The sequence below is a fragment of the Pseudorasbora parva genome, chromosome 20 (genome assembly GCF_024679245.1).
Source record: "Pseudorasbora parva isolate DD20220531a chromosome 20, ASM2467924v1, whole genome shotgun sequence".
Taxonomy (NCBI): Eukaryota; Metazoa; Chordata; class Actinopteri; order Cypriniformes; family Gobionidae; genus Pseudorasbora; species Pseudorasbora parva.
The window spans coordinates 30,400,668-30,422,920 of record NC_090191.1 but is presented as its reverse complement, the minus strand read 5'-3'; the positions used below and the strand labels follow the sequence as shown (position 1 = coordinate 30,422,920).

General features: G+C 37.9%; 1 protein-coding gene across 6 annotated transcripts in view; it reads right to left on the bottom strand.

Annotated features, from left to right (window-relative positions):
• Positions 1 to 8,326: 8,326 nt before the first annotated feature.
• chchd3a (coiled-coil-helix-coiled-coil-helix domain containing 3a) overlaps positions 8,327 to 22,253 on the bottom strand; it is a 95,048-nt gene continuing 81,121 nt past the window's right edge. For all 6 annotated transcript variants that reach the window (XM_067427023.1, XM_067427022.1, XM_067427024.1 and 3 more), the window contains 2 exons: positions 15,902 to 16,037; positions 8,327 to 9,043 (listed from right to left, as the gene is read on the bottom strand). In XM_067427023.1, the coding sequence (XP_067283124.1) occupies positions 9,020 to 9,043; positions 15,902 to 16,037 (160 nt within the window). In that variant the 3' untranslated portion in view covers positions 8,327 to 9,019. The remainder of the gene's footprint in view (positions 9,044 to 15,901; positions 16,038 to 22,253) is intronic.

The following is a 22,253-nucleotide window of genomic DNA, read 5'->3' as shown; positions in this document are numbered from 1 at the left end:
TTTACGTTGAGTTTTGTTTATGTTTTGTTATGTGTACGGGCAGTCGTCCGTGAGGGGCTGCCCGCGGATTCCTTTCGTTTTGTTTATTTAATAAAAGTTGTTGAATGTTCGCCGGTTCCCGCCTCCTTCCTTCCCATCTAGAACTTTATTACAGTGCTATCTCAAAAGTTAACAACACTTTGCACTCGATGTAATAACCACATAAATCCAGCACGCAAACAATAAAAAAAATGCAGTTTAGTACGTGAGGATGCCATGGAATAATTACTTAAAAGTATATAAAAGTATGCTCCGTGACATCATTATTATTACAATAAATAGGCTCCATGTGTAACAAGCTAATTAAAATCCATTTATTATTCACAATATGAAAAAAGGAAATAAAACATAGTTCTTTAAGAGCATGACTCAAACATTCCATGCTTCAAATCCTCTTTTATTTTTAGACTTATTTTTATCCATTTCTGTGTTGCAAGTTGGTGAATGAAGATACTTGACAGGTGACATGTCAATTCATTTATACAAAAATTTGATAAGCTCACTACCAGTTACAAAAGACACTGTTACAATATGTCAGGCAATTCTAGCTGTACTTTTAATTTATTAATTTCTTAAATTATCCCTTGACTATATTCTGGCCCACCATCACCCTTCCAGTAGCCCATGCTGTTTAAAAAACAGGAAAAACTGAGGAAAATAAGTTATATTTTGATATATTTTGATTATAGATTATGGAGAGATTTATTTCAAATAACATGCAACACAGACAATGCTTAAGCTAGTCTCGGATTAAAATGCATGTTTGAGCTGTTTTAACTAAAAACTATTTGCTCTGACATATCTTAAAACATGTCAGTGCCATGGTTTAGTCTCAAGATGCACATCATGGGGGTTAAGGCACGTTTATAAAAGCTACTTAAATGTCCCAAGGCCAAACCCTGGTCTAAACGATATTTGTAAAACCAGGCCTAAATCTTTCAAAAGTAAATCCAGGAACATACATTAGATGTAATAATTGCATACCTCCAGCACGCAAACAATTAAAAAAAATGCAGTTAAGTACGTGAGGATGCCAAGGAATAATTCTGAGTGTAAAAGTATGCTCCGCAATGTCAAATAATTATTACAATAAATAGGCTTCATGTGTAACAAGCTAATTAAAGGGGGGGTGAAACACTCAGTTTCAGTCAGTGTCATGTCAATCTTGAGTACCTATAGAGTAGCATTGCATCCTGCATATCTCCGAAAAGTCTTTATTTTTTTAATAATTATATAAGAAAGATGCGCTGTTCCGAGTCTTTCCGAAAAAAGCCGAGCGGGTGGGGGCGTGTCGTGTGAGCGGAGCTAAATAATGACGTGTGCAGCAGCGCGCTGTGTGTTGAGTCGAGTCCGTCATCCCTAACAGCGGGAAAAAAACTTTATTCAAAATAAAAATATGGCTTTTAATCAGATACAGCCATACATCTATGATCCGGAATCAGACCCAGAGGCTGCAGTTGAACAGGAGCAGCAGCAAAATGGACTAGAGCAGGACGTCTGTATGTGGTAAGTTACAAGTTATACACTAACTATATAATATGCTTAGCGGCTTGTGTTATTTACATATTTATACTTGAATTATATCGTCGTATTTTTGTCTTTGAAGGTGTACATGTGGGAAGTGCAGTTGTGCACGTGTGTTTGTGTGTTTACGCGTGGTTTGTGTAGAGACATTTGAAGCAGTCTCACTCACCCTTCTAACGTTGGGACTGCTCCATCCTTCAGCATTAGGCGATTGGGAAAATGCGGCGTCGAGCTGGGCCTTGTTTATGAAACAGTCGGCACCGAAATGCAGCGAACAGATATAAACATTCGCGCAACTCAGTTGCTGATCCGGAAAAGCAAATTACATCCACTGTTGCCTTAACGCGGGGTTTTGGAGAATCTGTGCAGGACTGTCTTGGTCTGGCAACCAAAAACGCACTTTTTTGGTGACATTATGTGCTATGTGTAATTGTCACCTGTCCAGCAATCTACAAACCAGCGCTTTGATGGGCGTAGCCTGTTGCTTTCGCTCTCTCCCTCGCTCTCTCTCACGCGCTTCCGGTAGAATTGTCCGTAAGGCCCATACAAGGAAATTCCGCCCCCACTAACGTCAATGGGGACGCATGATCTCAAAAAACTTGCCGAAACTTATGACTAACCGGAAGTAGTATTTTTGACAAAGAAATACTCCCATCAAACGTCCACCTTAACTTTTGAAACTTTGTCTATGTTTAGTATGGGATTCCAAGTCTTTAACAGTGTAAAAAGATCAGTATGCATGAAACAGCATTTCACCCCCCCTTTAAAATACATTTAAGCTAGGAATGTGAGGTCCTTTTTGATTACATGTTAACTTAACTGTGGAGTTAACTGGCAAGAAGGCACTGAGACTCAGTCAGAATCTCACTCTCTCGCTCCTTTTACCTGCACGAAGTCAACGAGACTTTCATTTATGCATTATTTAGCTAAATTCGATTAATTCTACATGCCACATTTAGCCTGAATTACATTAGCAACAATTAAAATAAATGTTCCAGCCATATTTAACAGGTCAATTAAAATAACCTTTTGGGCAAATTGGGGGGAAAAAGGCAGCAGCAAAAGACCTGTTAAACTTTTCAAGAGACAAATGACCAGAGCGGTTATTATATACAGCAGAGCTCCGGAGCTTCTGCACAAGAGAATGAAAACATTATTTATCAGCTGTTGATCCAAATGAAGAATTATTCCAAGATGGTGTCTTAGCTAGCGGCGAGCAGACCACAGTGTAGAGAAGCGAGGGTGAAGATAGAGGAAGTCTGCAGTTTATAAATTATTTGGAGAGCATGTTAGAGGATATAGCTTGCTAATGAATAGAGCCATCAGTCTGGTGGAGCCCATGGAAAGGACTGCCATCTGCCTCCCCATTATAATAATGAACTGTGTGTCACCCCACGGCAGGGCCTGTGCGCTACAGGTGCGCAGAACCAGGGGGGAGAGAATTATATAGCAGAACGTCCCAATAAGCTCCACCCCTGGAGCACCTAGGTAGTTTCTTCACACCTCAATGGTTAGACAAATGCACTGGTGAACTGCCTGTCACTCAATACAACATTCTGCAAACTACTGCTCTGAGAACAGTCAACCTCAGATTTGGGTAATATTCATGATTTTATAGTCTGTTAATGTTAGAGATAATTAACTGGAAAAAGAACATTTCCTCACCCTCATGACTTTCTTTTGTGGAACATTCTGTGGAGACATTTGTAAGAATATCTGCTTTTGTCCCTGCAAAGAAAGAAAGTAAATGGGGTTACTATCATTATTTTTTTTTTTTTAAAGGAAGACCTAATATGGCGTTTTACAAAGTCTTGATTTTGTTTTGGGGTTTTAATAGGTTTTCATACTTGAATGAAAAAAATAAAAACCTTTCTGGTCACACTTAAGATTAAGGTCCAATTCTCACTATTAAATAACTATTAAAGACTAAGAACTGAGAAAAAAAAATCCTTGTGCTTTTACATATAAGGTCATCATACTATAAAAATATCCTGTAAGTTTCAAATCTGAAAACTTCCTTGTTAGTCCAAAAACAGCTTTTATTGTAACCAAGCCCAGATGATGACTCATTGTGAAATGTGCCTGAAAGACTCCCACTGCAGATGAAAATCAACACCTACTTTATCATTGCAACTCTGGCCCCGGCCCACTGGCGTGTTAGTGAGATGACGAGGAGAGAAGAAGGATACAGCATCACTGGACTAAAAATAACATTACCTTCCAAAGAATCCTAATGCTAGGAATCTATGCGGCTGTGAATTATTTAGCAATTTTGACACCGGCTTTGCAAACAGACTTTTACAATATGGACTCGACAGTAATGCGACAACATTTGAGTAGCTGAGTTAATTCTAATGCCTGAACTGTGACCAGTGATTTCTGATATGTAATGATTCATGTACAGTCTGATGTTCTTTGTCTGTGTGTCGGTGAATCAAACCAGTGACTAAACTACTGAACTTCACATTGCTTTTCTTATTTCTTTTTTCTTAGGATGAAAAAAAATCTGTTATTTAAACTCATTAAATAATATATAGAGACTGATCAAAGAAAGCTCCCTTTGCAATCACTGGAGTTGTCAATCAAATAGCGCAAGTTTATCAGTGACTGAGTTCTGGACTCGTGCCTAAACTCCCGTAATAATCAACAAATCTCAAACACGCCCCTTCAAATGGAGCGTTCAGAGCAGAGGGCTAAAATCAGGGTAGAAAAGGCCTTTTATTTCTAAATTATTTTTGATGTAAAAAGTAAAAACAATGCAGTTCATGACCCCTTTAACTATGACTTTTGCCTCAAAACACTCTTGATAGTAGACTCTTAAAAAACATATTAATAGTAGTTATGTTTTGGTATTGAGTAGGAATAAGGCATTAATATGTGTTTTGTAAATACTAATAAACAGCCAATATTCTAGTAATATGTATGCTAATAGGCAACTAGTTAATAGTGAGAATCGGACCCTAAACTAAACTGTTAGGAATATTATTTTTCATATATTTTAATTGTCATTGCACCTCTCTTCCCAGTCTGTCTATAACACGTGTTTAATTCTGGTCAATTTCACTAGTTTTATGGACTACATTTATTGTCCCTTTTTCCTTTTTTGGTCATCATTAACTTTCATTGTAGGAAAAAGAGCAGCATGAACATTCTTCAAAATATCTTCATGTGTGTTTCACAGAAGAAAGCAAATTCCTAAAGGTTTGAAACGACAAGAAGTTGAGTAAATTATAAAAAAATCTTCTGGGTAAACTAACACTTTAATGTGTAACAAGGGATCCAAAATGATGGTTCAGTTGTCATTCCAATAATGCCAAGTGTTAGTTCGGCAAGGATTAGAGTACCTGAGAAAAACCATGAGAGAGAATCCATAATCCCTCTGTGAGAAACTCTCTTCGATTACAGCCGGCAGAAACATTCACACAAACAGGAACAATCTGCAAAGCTATCAGAGAAAAGAAGTAAAAAGAGAGGAAAAGCACTGATAAAGTAGAGAGGACTTAGGCGTATTTCCCCTGTAGCTGCTCTGAGGGGAGGAGATGAGAGCGAGATCTGCCCTGAGAGGAATAATCTTTACAGAATGAAGATTAACCTCTGATTTCTGAGAGGCAATGATGGAGAAAACCAAGAGAGAGACAGCCAACGTTTGCGGGCACGATCTCAACGGGAAAAAGACAGACACGAAAAGACTGACAGGAATAGAGGGCATGGATCCGTTTCGGGCACATATAAAGAACGATACAGATTACTTATTCAAGAAGACACTGAAAAAGGGAGCTAGGTATTATATGCTGACAAACAATTACATAGATGAACACCTTTTGGATTAACATACACCACAAAAATGTATTAAGGAAGCAAATTAAGGTTCATGTCGACTATTGAGGGTCTCAGCTTGAGCCAAGGTTACCTGACTGACAGAGTCTCTGAGGATTGAAGTGCTACACAGATGCTACACAGGAAACTTGCCCAAGAAACTTTGATTCTCTTGTGCGGTGATGTCCATCCAGCCTTGACATCTCCTGAAAAACAGCCTTCATTTAGTCAGTCAATAGCTTTGTAAATGGGTCTGGAGTCAAACGTTAGGGAGTGTGTGCGCATGAGAGAGAGAAAAAGTTCCAGTGAAGATGGCATGTTTGTGTTCGCTGTGTTTTTAGACCAACAGTGCACAGAGAATGTTCATCTGGCATGGAGAGGTGTTCTCATGGCTGGCAACTTTATAAATGTGTGTGTGAAGCGGATTTTAGCCTGAACGTGAAGAGGCATTTTCACTGCTCTCCAGAACTACTGGAGCGACACTGCATAGTCTGACGGATAAATTTAAAATGGTGAGGAGAATGAGGGAGGGGAAAGAGATATAAAAGAGAGAGAGGGGCTACGCTTTAGGATGGAAACGTGCTTTCAATCTCAAATGTTCTAATTCTTTGCAGCGTCTAGTTCTTTCTTGCTTTTCTTCCAATTCTCTCAAAAATGCTTTCCATCAAACTGTTCTAAATCGACAACTATGAACGCCATCCTTACCTAAGAAACATGTGAGAGTATAAAGGGATAGTTCACCCAAAAATGAAAATTCTGAAATGTACTCACCCTCATGTCAGTCAAAACCCACAACTTTCAATAGTCGAAACACAAATGAAGATATTTTAATGAAATCTGAGAGGTTTCTGTCCCTCAATAGGCAGTTCACACAACTGTAATTTTGAAAGTTCATGAAGAGATTGTAAAACGAATCCATATGAATTCAGCAGTTTATCCCCAAAACATTTCTGAAGAGAGAACAGATTGAATGTAAGCTTTTATTCACATACAAACATTCATCAATGCACACATCAGATATGGTAAACACTAAACAGAAGCTTTAGCATATTTGCTTGACATGCAAGAACCAATGAGGTTCATTCTTGTGTTACGCAGCACGTTTGAGCTTCCTCAAGAACCAATGAGGTTCATTCTTGTGTTACGCAGCACGTTTAAGCTTCTGCAAGAACCAATGAGGTTCATTCTTGTGTTACGCAGCACGTTTGAGCTTCTGCAAGAACCAATGAGGTTCATTCTTGTGTTACGCAGCACGTTTGAGCTTCTGCAAGAACCAATGAGGTTCATTCTTGTGTTACGCAGCACGTTTGAGCTTCTGCAAGAACCAATGAGGTTCATTCTTATGTTACGCAGCACGTTTGAGCTTCTGCAAGAACCAATGAGGTTCATTCTTGTGTTACGCAGCACGTTTGAGCTTCTGCAAGAACCAATGAGGTTCATTCTTGTGTTACGCAGCACGTTTGAGCTTCTGCAAGAACCAATGAGGTTCATTCTTGTGTTACGCAGCACGTTTGAGCTTCTGCAAGAACCAATGAGGTTCATTCTTGTATTACGCAGCACGTTTAAGCTTCTGCAAGAACCAATGAGGTTCATTCTTGTGTTACGCAGCACGTTTAAGCTTCTGCAAGAACCAATGAGGTTCATTCTTGTGTTACACAGCAAGTTTGAGCTTCTGCAAGAACCAATGAGGTTCATTCTTGTGTTACGCAGCACGTTTGAGCCTCTGCAAGAACCAATGAGGTTCATTCTTGTGTTACGCTGCACGTTTGAGCTTCTGCAAGAACCAATGAGGTTCATTCTTATGTTACGCAGCACGTTTGAGCTTCTGCAAGAACCAATGAGGTTCATTCTTGTGTTACGCAGCACGTTTGAGCTTCTGCAAGAACCAATGAGGTTCATTCTTGTGTTACGCAGCACGTTTGAGCTTCTGCAAGAACCAATGAGGTTCATTCTTGTGTTACGCAGCACGTTTGAGCTTCTGCAAGAACCAATGAGGTTCATTCTTGTGTTACGCAGCACGTTTGAGCTTCTGCAAGAACCAATGAGGTTCATTCTTGTGTTACGCAGCACGTTTAAGCTTCTGCAAGAACCAATGAGGTTCATTCTTGTGTTACGCAGCACGTTTAAGCTTCTGCAAGAACCAATGAGGTTCATTCTTGTGTTACACAGCAAGTTTGAGCTTCTGCAAGAACCAATGAGGTTCATTCTTGTGTTACGCAGCACGTTTAAGCTTCTGCAAGAACCAATGAGGTTCATTCTTGTGTTACGCTGCACGTTTGAGCTTCTGCAAGAACCAATGAGGTTCATTCTTGTGTTACACAGCAAGTTTGAGCTTCCGCAAGAAACAAGGAGGTTTGTTCTCATGCGTCAAGCAAGTAAAGTTGAGCATTTGTTTGTGTTCACTGATCAAAGCCTCGGAGAAACATTTGCTGATCAAAGTTCACATTTTTGGACAACCTAACCCGTTAAATAAATGCAGTCAATTTCACTTATAAAGAGAGTAACTTCTAAATACTAAAAACATCTACTTCTAAATAAAACTAAGAACTTAAAAATGTGTATTAAAACATGTTCTTCTGATATTCTGATTATTTTTAAAGCAATTTAACTAATAAATTAGGTTAAACTAATAATTAAAAAAAATAATAAAATAAAAAAACCTTAAAAACTTTTAAAATGCTGCATTTATGACACAGGAACTAAAAAATAGCAAGACAATGCAGTGGCCAAAGATCTCATCTGATCCACATGGTCATAGAAAAACAGTTTAAAAAAACAACAACAGCGGAGACAAAATGTGTATGTTTTGAACCTCAAAGTCCAATGCAAAATGGACTGTATTATATAGGATTATTTATGATTAATTTGATTAATCTGTGTATCATGTAATTTATTTAATACATGTTTTTGCCCTAAAATTAAGACAATAATTGGACGAAGTCCGAAGTGGTTTAGGGTTTGATTTGTTTATTCATTTTAAAGCAGATCAGGGGCTCGACCTGACCCTCTTGTGTGGACAACAACAACAACAAAAAAATCGATAATGAACATCACACTCAAAAACACAATGAACAGCTGGAAGATGTGACTAGTGCAATGGGGACTGTGATGAAGGATTATGGTGGATTAGCAGGGTGGATCACAGGTATGGCGGCTGGATAAATAAACGCTAAGCAGCCAGACGGACCAAATCTAGAACCAATACCGATTTCAGAGCTCTGCGATTTAGTTGCGTTTGGGTTTAGATTGGCCTAGTGAGGCCAATATTTGGTGCCTAGTTCGGTTCTCTTCAGTGACTGCTTCCCTTTGTGAACCAAAAAAAAATGTGTTTGGTTCAGGTGTTCAGAATGATTGAGTTCCACCTACAATCGCCGCTGCTTACTGATTCTGTCCCTTTCAGAATGTGATTTCTCCTTACTGGATAAAAGAGAAATAACAGGAAGGTGGGAAGAAGATAATGGGGAAAAGGTATAGGAAGAAAAAGGATGGTTCAAGGGTGTCTATCTATCTCTCAAATCACTGCAGATTCTAGTTCAGTTCTGCTCAGGTGTGTCTCCGAGTGGCGTCTTTCCTTGGCAACAGTCGATAAACGGTGAGATCACAGATGCAAACAGGTCTTCCTCTCTTCCTGCGCCAAGACTTAACCCCCAGTCCTCAACTTGCCCTAGACAAAGACAAAAAGACAAAATTATTGTTAGGAAAAAAGCAAGAGACGGAGTGGCATATTTCCACGGCATTTGCATGAAAATAAACAAAGAGAAAAAGAGAGTAAGAGGAGAAAAAGAGTAAATGTGAGTGCATATTCTTGGGAAATGAACCACAAGGCAAACCACAGTGGAAGCAAAAAGCCCCAACACAACCAAACGTAAACATGCAGCTCTTTCTTCCCATCAATACGCATATCTCACAGGCTACTGCACCCGATAACAGGAAATAAGAATCCCTAGAGTGACAGAAGGAGACAGTATAGGAAAAAAAGAGACGTGGAGAAGATAGACAGCCATGGAGAAGATAGACAGCCAGCCGTTATGATAATAAGAAGCAACAATGATGTCGAGGTTTTGAGAGAAAACAAAGCAGATTTGTTATATATATATATATATATATATATATATATATATATATATATATATATATATATATATATATATATATATATATATATATATATATATATATATATATATATATATATATATATATATATATATATATATATATATATGAACATTAATTGCAGTTGCAACACAGTTTACGTAATCTGACATACTCTATATCCAAGTCAAACAGGGTATTCAACATTTATTACGAAAATAAATGAGGATCATTTTGGAGATGTTTGTGGGATATGTTTAGCAGAATGTTCAAGCTACTCTTTTACATAGAATAAATGTGGATGATGACAAGCTTTAAACCATAAAAGTACTCCATAACATACTTCAAAATTGTTCCATATGACTTGTGTGCTACATGCTTAGTCTTCTGAAGTCATATGATAGATTTTATTATATTAGATTTTTCTGTGACAATCTCTTTAATCTCATTCATGTTTGCGCATATAAAATTTGCTATGTCAAAAAGTGTCATAGCAGGTTTGGTGTGATTGATGCCAGACGTCATTGGTTCTTGCATGTCTTGTAACAGACTGTAAAGCGCTATTTTATATAATTCTGTACATTTATTTTATAACTGTTATTATTTACTAAAACTATTAAAAATCAGTAATTGGAAAAAAAGCTAAAAATAAACTGAATAGAATTATTTAAAACAACAATGAATAATAATTAAAATGACAAAAGCACAATACAAAATTACTACAACCTAAATTAAAACGAAAACGTACCATTTAAAAATGAACGCCAATTCAAAATATCAATGCTATAATAGTATAATAATAACACTGATTGAAATTGCTCAATATGGTAATTTTATGATGCTGAAATAAAATAAAATATAATATATGAAAATCTAAAAAGTTAAAAATATAAATGTGTAGTAAAATTACCAAAACAAAAATGGAAATAAAAATTTAAATAAGTAGAATTATTATAAAAACTATAAATAATAATACAAATTACAAAAATTAAAACGAAGAATAAACGCTAATTCAAAATATTACTCAATACAACAATAGTATATAAATAATAATAACACTGATTGAAATTGCTCAAAAGCCCTTGGTCACCATTCACTTTTATTGTATGGTCACTTTTGTGATCGACAGAAGAAAATGATTTGGCTTGCAACAATTTGAGGGTGAAAAAATCCCTTTAAAGCACCTTAATGCATCACTCCCAGGCACTCACTGCTTGCGTGAGCTCAGTATCATAATGCTAAAATATGGAGAAAGTTCTAAAAATAAAAAAAAGGCGAGGAAAATCCCTCAAACAGGTGGTGGCATTTGTCCCAAACCTCTAAAGGAAACAAGTTTGAGCCAGTGAAAAATACGCTTTGGCACAAACAGATGCTGCAGTCGCAAACTCTTCGCACTTTTTTTTTTTCCTGAAAGAGTGGACGACAGATGAGAGGAGAGAGAGAGAGAGAGGGAGGGTGAGGAGTGTTTGACCACGCGTTAAGAATAAGAAAGAGCGAATGAGAGATCGCTGGTGATAAAGTTGTATTCATGCTGCTTTGAGAGGAAGAGGGCGTGTGCTTTATCTCTGGACTCGGGGCACTATCGGCTCGGGGTTGTACCGCAGTCACTGCTTTACAAAGTGATGGAAGAAGGAGAAGAAGGTCACAGCCAAAATATTATCAGTCCAGGAAAGATAAACCATGGAGTAATTACGTTCACAAAGCCACAGCCATGACCGATCACTGCCGTTACCCCAGTCAGGCTGTATCAGGGGAATTCATTCCTCTTTAGCCGTGCTGACCACTGATTAGAGCCACGCTATCTAGATGCTTTCAATAAGAGTTATTTATACAAATATACAGTGATATCAGGTTCTTATTCTCTGAAAACAACAAGGATAAGATCCCGAGGGACTTTCAGATCTAGATAGACAAGCAAGGACTGGCAAGCAAATCCGACATTGTGATCTACAGTGGTGGCAGTCAAAGATGCCAGGGATTGAAGGAGAACATGCAATACTTGACACTCCAAGCCAAAGTAGTTCTGCAGGTGAAAGGGTGTGTAATAAAACTCAACAGGATTCTGGTCCAAATTCATTTGTTCATTGATAAAATATTTAGTCGAATTAAACCGATGCCATCGTCGAAAGGTTGTCTGATAAGCCCACATCCTCAAAAATCATGAACAAAACTATGTATGCGAGGTAAAATAACAAATGGCTTCAACTTGCATATTGTTCAGCCCATGCAGGTGATGACGATACACTCTCAAAAAAAAAGGTACAGTGGAGGTGCAATTTTGTTCCTTGGGGAACAAAAAAAAAACCTCAGTTCGGTCATCGTGAGCTTCTCTCCTTCGGAGTTTAGTTCCAACCCTGAAAGACATCTATAGTCATCTTATTGAGAGTTAACAGATGTTTAGATTTTGATGTTTTATTGAAAAAGTTTGGTCACCATTATGGTGATCGGTGTTTCCTTTAGTTGGGAATTTTAAGTTTGTGGTTTTTGATACGGCAAAAACAAAACACAACTGCTCAAAACAAAAAAAAGCAAAACAAATAATAAATATAATAATAATAAAAATAATAATAAATAATATTCACCAACAATACTTGCTTATCACAGATCAGACATTTTAAATATTGATTTTTAAAAACAATCTAAAGGGGGAAATGTATAGACGCACATAGATTTCAAGAGTCAGCACATGAATCTCAACAATGGTGACATACTCAATGCTGCAATGCATGCTGGGAGACATGCGATTTATACAAGGGGGTATTCTAGCACTCGGAAAGCGTTCCACCCATAGGGGCGGCCATTGCTAACCAAGCCATCACCTGCATCCCATTGACTCCCTTCATTTTTGAGTCACTTTGACAGTGAATAACTTTACATCTGAGACATTTAAAGACTCCATTTGTCCATTGTTTATTTATAAAGAAACACGACAATGCATAAAAGGCTCCATTACCTTGTATCTTACACTATCACCTATGTAGAAGCTGTTTTTGTAAAAATAGGCTAACTATTGCATCATAACCAACGCGACTCTGTCGCACAGCTGAGAAATTACCGTATAGACAGGAGGAGACGCTCAGATACAATCTTTTACTGTCTATGAGACAGTCGAGGGGACGTGGAGACAAAGTCCGATAAAGTCAAGGGAGAAGCCGATAGTGAGCCAAAAGCAACGGGAGAAAATATTTAAACAACGTGATTCAGCTTTCACTCTCCACAACTACTAGAAGACCTACAGCTGTCAGACAGGTTGCTTACGTCACATCTACGTCATCAAGCTCAGTCTGAGTCTGCGCAGTTCGCTCAGCCATCAGGAAGTGAGTGCCTCTGATTGACCTCATTTTCCACCTTTGAAGTCTATGGGAACGCTCTGTCCATTTCTTTTACTGTCTATGGTTTTATACTGTGGTGGCTTAGAAGGGTTAGAGATAAACTCTGGAGGACATCAAATCTCTAGGACTGAACTTGTCTATCCCTGACTTAGAGGTACAAAAATGTACCCTTAAGGGTAACACCCCAGCGACAGCCACTTGTACCTTAAAAGGTACAATTTTGTACTCTTTTTTTTTTTTTTTTTTTTGACAGTGTACAGTTTTACTTAATTTCAATGGGCAATTTTTATGCACTTTACTATAAGCATGAGTGCAGTAACATGATTAATAGCATCCAAAATGAAAGTATGTTTACACGTGTTTTTATTATGTATATTTAAATACAACCTTATGCATGTATATATTTAAGATTTTATATATATATAAAATCTTAAATATATACATGCATAAGGGTGTATTTAAATATACATAATAAAAACACGTGTAAACAAACTTTCACTTTCATATATATATATATAATTGCAATAATAATTGCAAACAAAGGCTACTGTGCCAAATATTAACAGTTTTTCTCAAGTGTTCAAATACTTATTTGCAGCTTTATCATACAAATAAATTGTAAAAAAATCATACATTGTGATTTCTGGATTTTAAAAATTTTTTTTTAGATTATGTCTCTCACAGTGGACATACACCTATGATGACAATTTCAGACCCCTCCATGATTTCTAAGTGGGAGAACTTGCATTCTACACAGTACACACATAACGTAAACATAAACTTTTATTTTGGATGCGATTAATAGCGTTTGACAGCCCTAGATAAAACATAATTATCATAAACATGGTATTTAGATCACTGTACTTGATATCCATGGGAAAACTGGGTCTGAAAACCAGTTGAAATCCACTATCCTAGTTTTCAAGATGAACAGAAAAGATACAGCACTGTTTCCTGCACTGCCTCACTGCTGAATCTACAGCACATGAATAGAAATGATATTTGACCAGAGTTATGAGTTTGCAGTATGAACTGAATGTAAAGATAAAAGACTGGATGCCGATATAAAGACAATAAATACACAAAGCTTATGTCCACTGCATAGTATATGTGCAAACAAACAAAATCGGCACGTCTTCGGAACATGATAGTAATGTGTGAAGAACAGACAAATTCAAGACATTTTTTCAATAAAAATCTCTTAAAATCACATTTATACTTTGCTTAAATATAAATATGGTGTGTCAAAAGACATTGAACTGCACGGAACAGAACAGAATGGAACGGAACAAAAGAGTGTAGGTAGAGTCACAAAGAAATGACTCATGAGCTGATTCTTTTAATAAGCTGGTCAAAAATATTTACAAACTCATTAATTTAAAAAGTAAAGAATTACTTGCTGAATCTGTCAGAGCAGTTACTTCAGTACATGACTCACTAATCCATTAAGAAAAGAGTTATTATTCAGAATTTTCAAAATTAACATACTTTGCAAGGACTCCGTCTTTCTTTCTTATGCAGTACATCCACACAGCACATAAACTGTTTAGCTATGTTGTAATCTGGCTGTTATTTTTTGGTGATCCTGTGTGATTAATAAAAGTTTATTACACAGGTAACCACTGTTCCTCACAACAGAGACAATAAAATCATAAAATACTTCATGCCATTATATTGGATTTACCTGACAACAATACTAGGAACAGGCCTGCATATATGAAAATGCATACACGCAAACACAAAAACATTAGGGATGCTAAAGAAGTTACAGGTAAATTTGGCACATACACAACTATGAATAAAACATCTCTATATTTACATGATGTATTGCTTAAGTGCTGCAGATTTCAAAGCACTGCATTAAACTAATACCCCAGAGGGCAACACTCTTTCCAAAAAACTGTGCTGTTGTAAAAATCTAATGGAAAGACCCATCTGAATATAAATTGTGTTTGCATAGAATTGCTGGAGTGTGTGGAGGAGATTTTCGGAGAGGGTCGGTCCAAATCGGCCCATTTCCATCCTTGCATTGCAGAATCGGGACCGGTGATATTGCGGCGGGGGATTGTAGGACGGTGCTATTTAAATGACATGTCCCCGTTCCCACTTACTTCATTTAACACACACTTAGGCCCACACCAAGAACAGCAGCTGTCAGCTGGTATTATGGAAATGACTCTTTCGTCTGAGCCTACAATTTAGAGTGAACTTAGTGGCGCCTGTAGCCAAGCGGAAAGTGAGAGAACACTAGGCAGAAGTTTCGATTTGCAAATGGAGGTGTGGGTCAGGCAGAGTGTGTGTTATTACAGGGCTCGGAGAGGATGGCAAGGCTGTTTCACTGGATCTTAATGCTGTGGGCTAAAGAGCAGCTGGATATGCTAATTCCTACGCTGGGGTTGCTGGGAACTGGTAGAATGCACAAAACAGAAGACACACACACACACACACACACACACACACACACACACACACACACACACACACTAGAATGTGTCTAAGTTCACACCACTAGCTCTATGGGCAAACGTGGCAAAAGTTTTTCATTTGCATGAGCGATTCTACTCCAAACTATTTTACATTTATATTAAAACATTAACATACATTTCTCATGTGCCCTGGTATAAAGATCTCAAACTGTACACGTATTTACCATATGAAAAATAAAAAAAACTATTCAATATATATATATATATATTAAATAGTGTTTTTATTTTCCTTATGGGAAACACGTGTATACAGGCACATGTGATATATATATATATATATATACACACACACACACACACACACACACACACACACATTTGCATATTCATATACTGCATATACTAAATGAGGCAAGAGTGTAGTTACATTCAAGCTATTTTAAAAAACAAAAACATTTTTGCAAGCAAAAACAAAAACAAATACACGTTTAAATGTCATTTTGGTGATCAAAGATGAGTTTTAAGGGATAAAATTATGGATTACAGGGGGACTTTAACATTTCAATCGTTCTTAAACTTGGGTTAAAATAAAAATGTTAAGGATGTCTGGGATATATAACTAAACTATAACTATAAAGTGGTGAAAATATCAGGCATAGACATATTCACCTGTTTAGCATTGTTGACACACTGAAGGTACTGGGAGGCGATGTTGGAGCACAGCAGAGTTTTTCCGGCATTTTCTCTGTAGCACTTCAGGATCTGCCCCTGAAGGTCAGTGCACACTGGACTAATTTCATATCGCCTGAGAGAGAGAGAGAGAGAGAGAGAGAGAGAGAGAGAGAGAGAGAGAGAGAGAGAGAGAGAGAGAGAGAGAGAGAGAGAGAGAGAGAGAGAGAGAGAGAGAGAGAGAGAGAGAGAGAGAGAGAGAGAGAGAGAGAGAGAGAGAGAGAGAGAGAGAGAGAGAGAGAGAGAGAGAGGTAAAAGAAGGGAAGAAAGAAAGAGAGAGAAAGAGAGAAAGAAAACAGTCAGAGGACAAACAAATTAAGCAAATGAATGTGGTCATCCATCAAAATTATATTTTCCATTTTTAATAAACTGATTCTGTGGCAGTGACAAAGAGCTGGTAAATGATGTTCTTGCTCTGTTTTCACTAGTAAACATCAGATCAATCACTAATCAATAGCAGGATTGATTTGTGCAGAATTAGTTTGCAGGATAATTGCATGTTGAATCAGTGCAGGAGGTCTAACAAGGTGCTGCTTCAAGACATTTATCAGCTGTAGAGGCCGTAGACATCCTGAACCACACAAATTTATCCTAAATGACCACATACTATACTATGGGTTTGTATATATAACCCGACACCCTAAATAAACACTTTGGGGCATTTTTAAAGGGGTGGTTCTGTGTTTTTTTTCTAGGCTTGGTTGTGTTTATGGGGTGCAGTATAACATGTCTTAATACTTCTTTCTTTTTTTAACGCCATATTTTTCTTATATTTGACCTTTATTCCACACCGTTGTGTCCTTTGAACGGCTCGTTTGCTTCCTGTTTCAATTAAGCCCATCCCTCCGAAAAACGCAATGGTCTTAGATTGGTTAGATGGACAAATGTAGTTTCATGTATTTTTATTGGCTGAAGTGCCAAGCACAGGTTGTCCGGAAACGCCACGCCTCTTACCATTACGGGCAGAAGTCACATCTGGGGCAGTGTTTTTGTTAATAGCAAGGGTTTATGATGTCACCAACCCGTGAAGAAGCTCATTGTAGTCCAAACCGGCCGTTTTTGTAGGCAATAAACTGCCGTAACTTTAAAAGACAATATCTCCGACAATATCTCTGTTTGCATTGAACATTCATCGCTGTAACTTTGCAGATACTGTTTATGGTCAAGCAGCAACATTACACACTAACTAAAGTTAAAAAAGTGAAATCGCATGCAACCACCCCTTTAAAATAAAGAAAAGCATTAATTTCCTACTTAATTATAAATTTTTGACATTTGATGACCTTCTTAATTGTCCGATCTAGTTAACTACTGGTGACAGTTTTAGCCCTTGAGGATCGGCAAGTAAAGCCACACAAACACCCACCCGTCCAGACAATAGAAAGCAGTATTAATCAGTACAGCTTATGTCTCTGATGTGTTGATTCTCTGGTGGGGAGATGCTCCCTCACTGACACACACACACACACACACACACACACACACACACACACACACACACACACCTGCGTCTAAACCCCTCCAGCTGTACCATGTGCCATGAGTCCAACAGTCTGCACTGAGATGGACATTTTGGCCAATAAATTATTTATTCTCTGATGTTAGAATGCAATATTAATCTACATTTTGAGAAAGATGTTCTCTTAAATGACACCAAACATCATGTAACATACATTTTATTCATTTACTTTACTGAGGATTTTGTTTTCATCTTTCATCTTTCTCATCTACATTTCCCAACTGAAGGCCATCATTTTTGACAGGTAGTACCTTCCACAAATATAACTAAGAATAAAGAAATGAATGCCAACAAACAGTTATTAAATGCTTACTGTTACTTATTAATTAATTAATTAATTATGGGATCCCATATAAAACTCTTCTTTTTTCCCTCAATGATAGCTATTTCCACAACTGCAATTACATTTTGTCAGAAGCTATCATGATGATATTTAGTAGGCAACCCGTGCACTCAACTCAAGAGCGCTTTTTCAAACTGTATTTGCAAACACCCCAGAATATCCAAACTTTGACCCAGACAGCATTGAGTTTCCTGCTGGATTTTACAAAACCTTGCAGATTGCTATCAACAACTCATCTCTCACTCAAGGTCACAAAAACAGCACATTGCCAACCAAATAACATTCTTTGGGAAAGATACAGAGGGTACTGCAGGACACAACGGGCATATTGACGAAGACCACCCGGTTCCCATGAAATCTGAGGCCCAATGTGTCCAAAAACGAAACATCACCTCAGTCCTCGGAGGATTAGAACACACACACAAAACTCTTCATTTGACAGGGGTGACCTTTGGGACAGCAAAAGGCAAAGCAAGGATTGGGGAGGGGGGAGAGATGTTATCCTGCTCTATTCAAGGAGACGCTCTTTTTAGATCAGACGCGGTTTAATCCGCGCCGTCATTCATATTAGCTGCTCTGAAGGGCAGATGAAAGAAGGAGTGAATGGACGCCCGCTGTCAGTCACCACCCCAACTCTTTGGGTCCCGGAAGGACTGGGGATTCACCCTCTCCCTTCTCTTCCTCTATCTTTCTGTCCTGTCTTCAATCCATCTACTCAAACACAAACAGCTGCTGTCTTTCACACATCATCCTCCTTCTAGACTGCATAAGGGGTAAACATCACAAAAAAAGGCAAAAACGTACCTCTACTATGGGCTAAAGGTACTTTACTGGTGATGGAAAAGTATATAATTTTAAGTATGTAATAAAAAATGATGGTAGTGCTGGGACATGTAATAAAAAGTATGCATGATAGTCTCCTTTGGTCCATTCATACTTGGGAAAGTCACTGTTACGGCCCATCACCAAGAAATAGCTCGTTATTGTTAGAAAACAATTAAAGGGAATGGACCGAACATATAAATAACCCACAGACACGAGATCACGGTTTAAGACGCCCAAGCGCCTACATTTACTGATCAACAAAAATAAGTGAATACAACATGTATCAACAAAACATTGCTCAACAAACAGAAATAAATAAACAATAGTAAGCTGGTAGCGCAGCTAAGGAGACAGACCCCTGCCTACACCTGTTCTTACCAGCAGTTCTTACCTGGCTCGCGATAAAAGAACAGGTGAGTCTTCCGGGCATCTGCTTCCCTCGCTATTCTAACTAAATAACAAAACGTGACCTATTAAACAAAAACCACTACCAGTTACCAAAATAAGAAAAGTAACAAAATACGAAACTATTCCAAAGACCAACATAAACACAACTAAGCTAGAATATAACAGAAAGGCGAAGCTCTCAAGGTGAAACGAGAGCGGCGTCGAGAGACGATGGGACGGAGATGGAGAGAGAATGAGACGCCCGCCATTGTCTCGACCGACGGCTTATATCCGGAATCCCGGATGAGATCACGGAATTCCGTTAATAGGGAATTACCCCACACAAGGCCACCTAGAGGCTACAAACAAGAAAATTTACACAGAGCCCGTAACATAACAGTCACAAACTTTGTCTGTTTTATAGCTTAGGGTTTGTGAACAATATTAGCCAATATTATTAAAAAGAATGATACAGAACCAGATATTTATCCCATCTATTGTGTTTGCGTGTAAATATATGAGACAGCTAACCTTAAAAAGAAACCTTAAATATAAATGGATATCATTTAATTATGTAAATGATATAAAATTAAAAATTATTTAAAAATGTATATAATATAAATAAATATACTTTACTGTTTTAATGTTAGGGGTCAATAGGACTTTTAAAAATAAATTGATAATTATATTTAGCGAGGACATTCATTTATCAAAATTTTTTTATAAAAAAGATTAGAAATAAAAGCTGTTCTTATGAACTATTTATCAAATCATCCCGAAAAAGAGTACAGTATGGTTTCCACAAAAATATTTTCAACATTAGCTGTTTCCATCACCCTGTTTTTATGCTCATTTTGAAGTATTGAATCAGAAACGAGTGATAGAAACGCCAAATTTCGGGGAGGAAAATCCCTTCCTCGTTTGAAGTGGTTTTGACTTGACAAAAATGTGACTAATGAGAGATGGAAGTGCATTTGCCAAATAAATTCTGACGAACATTAAACCCACGTGACTAATCATCTGTTTTTGCTGATGGTGTCAATAATGTTGCATAATATTTTAAACATGGTCTCTGACATTTTGAAATGTCGTAGCTAAAGGTTGTGAGTAAAATGTCTGGTCACTATGAAATCCTGCTGATATTGTCTTTCCCATATTTATGGGGCTCGACCTCAGCACAATGTCCTTGGTGATTGCAAGCTGCACTGCAAGTAAATTTATAACTTGCCCAATGGTCACTAATTGCAGTCCTGTCCCCATTTTCAATGCGTCCCGTTTTTTTTTTTTTAAACTCTTAATTTCTAAGTTACCACTACCATAGCCATCTGCTGACTTCACAAAATGACTCTTTTTTTTTTTTTTACTGTATTTTGACCAAATAAATACAGCCTTGGTGTGCATAAGAGACCTTCTGAGATTGAGTTTCTCAACCCAAACTTGAATAGTAAAAAAATATACATTAGAAAAAGCATTATGATTTGGGACACTACTCCTAATCTTGCATATAAGAACATTATTATATAGAACGGATAGTATAAAAATTGGTATTGGAGAAAGAAAAGAAACATAGGGGGGAAATAAGCTTTGCTGTTCAAACAAGTCATCTGAGATTTAAACCTAATGCCAATGGAATTATGGGTAAAATATCCACACAGCTACAATACAGCTGAATGGCACCTTCACTATCTCTCTTTCTTTCTCCCATTCTCTCCCTCACAATCCACAGATCGGGCATCAAAAAGCAGGACAACTCTATATTATCACAGGCGTGTATATATTTATTTATGTCCCCGTGTAAATCCCTCCGTCCAGCTGAAATGGTTTTTGGAAAAAAAGAAGTAGATGTGGGTCATAAATCACAGCGAGCAGGCGCTTGGACGACTGTGACACCGAGGGCTGAGAGAGACACACAGATATGAGATGCTTTATCACAGGAGGAGCGAGAAAGAGAGAGCTTCTGAATGAAAGAAAGGGGAAAAAGGCAGAAAGAGACTGTGCTCTAAATTATCCCATGGTTCTCCAACCTTCTTTTTAACCTACGCTAGCAGATGAAGGACTTCCTATAGGTGTGCCGGTCTGTAGGGGATTTACTAGGCAAAAACCATTCAGGAACAGTTGCACCGGGAGAAACGGGAGTCGAAAGGCACAAAGACGGCCCGTCCTGCTGCATTCAGCTTGTTAAAATACCAGCACACATTTCTCAAACAGTCTTAATTCTCCCAAATCAAGACTAATGCAATATCGGCCCACCGGCGCTGCGTATTTAAGTCCAGTGTTTTACAGTCAGCTCGGATGAACTGAGATCTCTCTCTTAACAGACATGTGACTATCCGTCATCATTATGAGCACTCGCAGTCTAACGGGGTGAAGAGGTTAAGCGTCCACTTCTGAAAAAACCACATGTATGTTCATTTAGGAGCTGACGGTGTGTGTGACAGGCAGACAGAAATCAAAACAAATGAAGCAGTTACGAAGAAAAATGATAAGCACTCATTTTCGCCGTTTTTAAAACATGATCCATCAACTGCGAGAGGGAAGAGGAGACGCCACGGGCTCCGAAACTAACTCGCATTGTCCCATTACCTGTCGGGATGGAAAGAAAAGGGATAATTGAAAAAAAAAAGGTTTTTCGATGGAGATGATGAGCAGAGGTCAGATATACCAGGGTGAGAAAGGAAAGACAAAACACAAAAGATGAAGGAGCAGGAGGAAAGATAAGAGAATGATATATAGGTAATCAAGCCGCGGTAAAGATGTAACAGAGCTAAGAGTGTTCTGTCTGCAGTCTGGAGACACTTTCAAGATGATGAGGGTTTGATAACCTGTGATAGCACCAGTCATAACTGTGAGTGTGAAGCTCCTCTTGTTGAGTGAGAAGGCCATTTACTCGGCATTGATATTCTTTGCTGTTCAGCCGTCGACTGACCTCTTTTAAAACAGAATACTTAGCTTAAATATTATGGCTGGTCTACTGCCGTTCACTTATATTTTGCTGTAATAGCTATAATTGTGTTCTCTGAGACAGGTCAAGCTGTGCTTCAATAGGCAGTCAAACTTCATGGCCTTTTAAAAGGAGTTATTTCTTCTAAAGAGCAGCCTATTAAGTCTGAGATCTTGGTGTGTATTATGGGTTTTTTCCGAGGAGACTTGAGCGAATGCCAACACACAGAAATCTCAAAAATAAGGGTCAGAAATATCCTCTATACATAAATACAAAT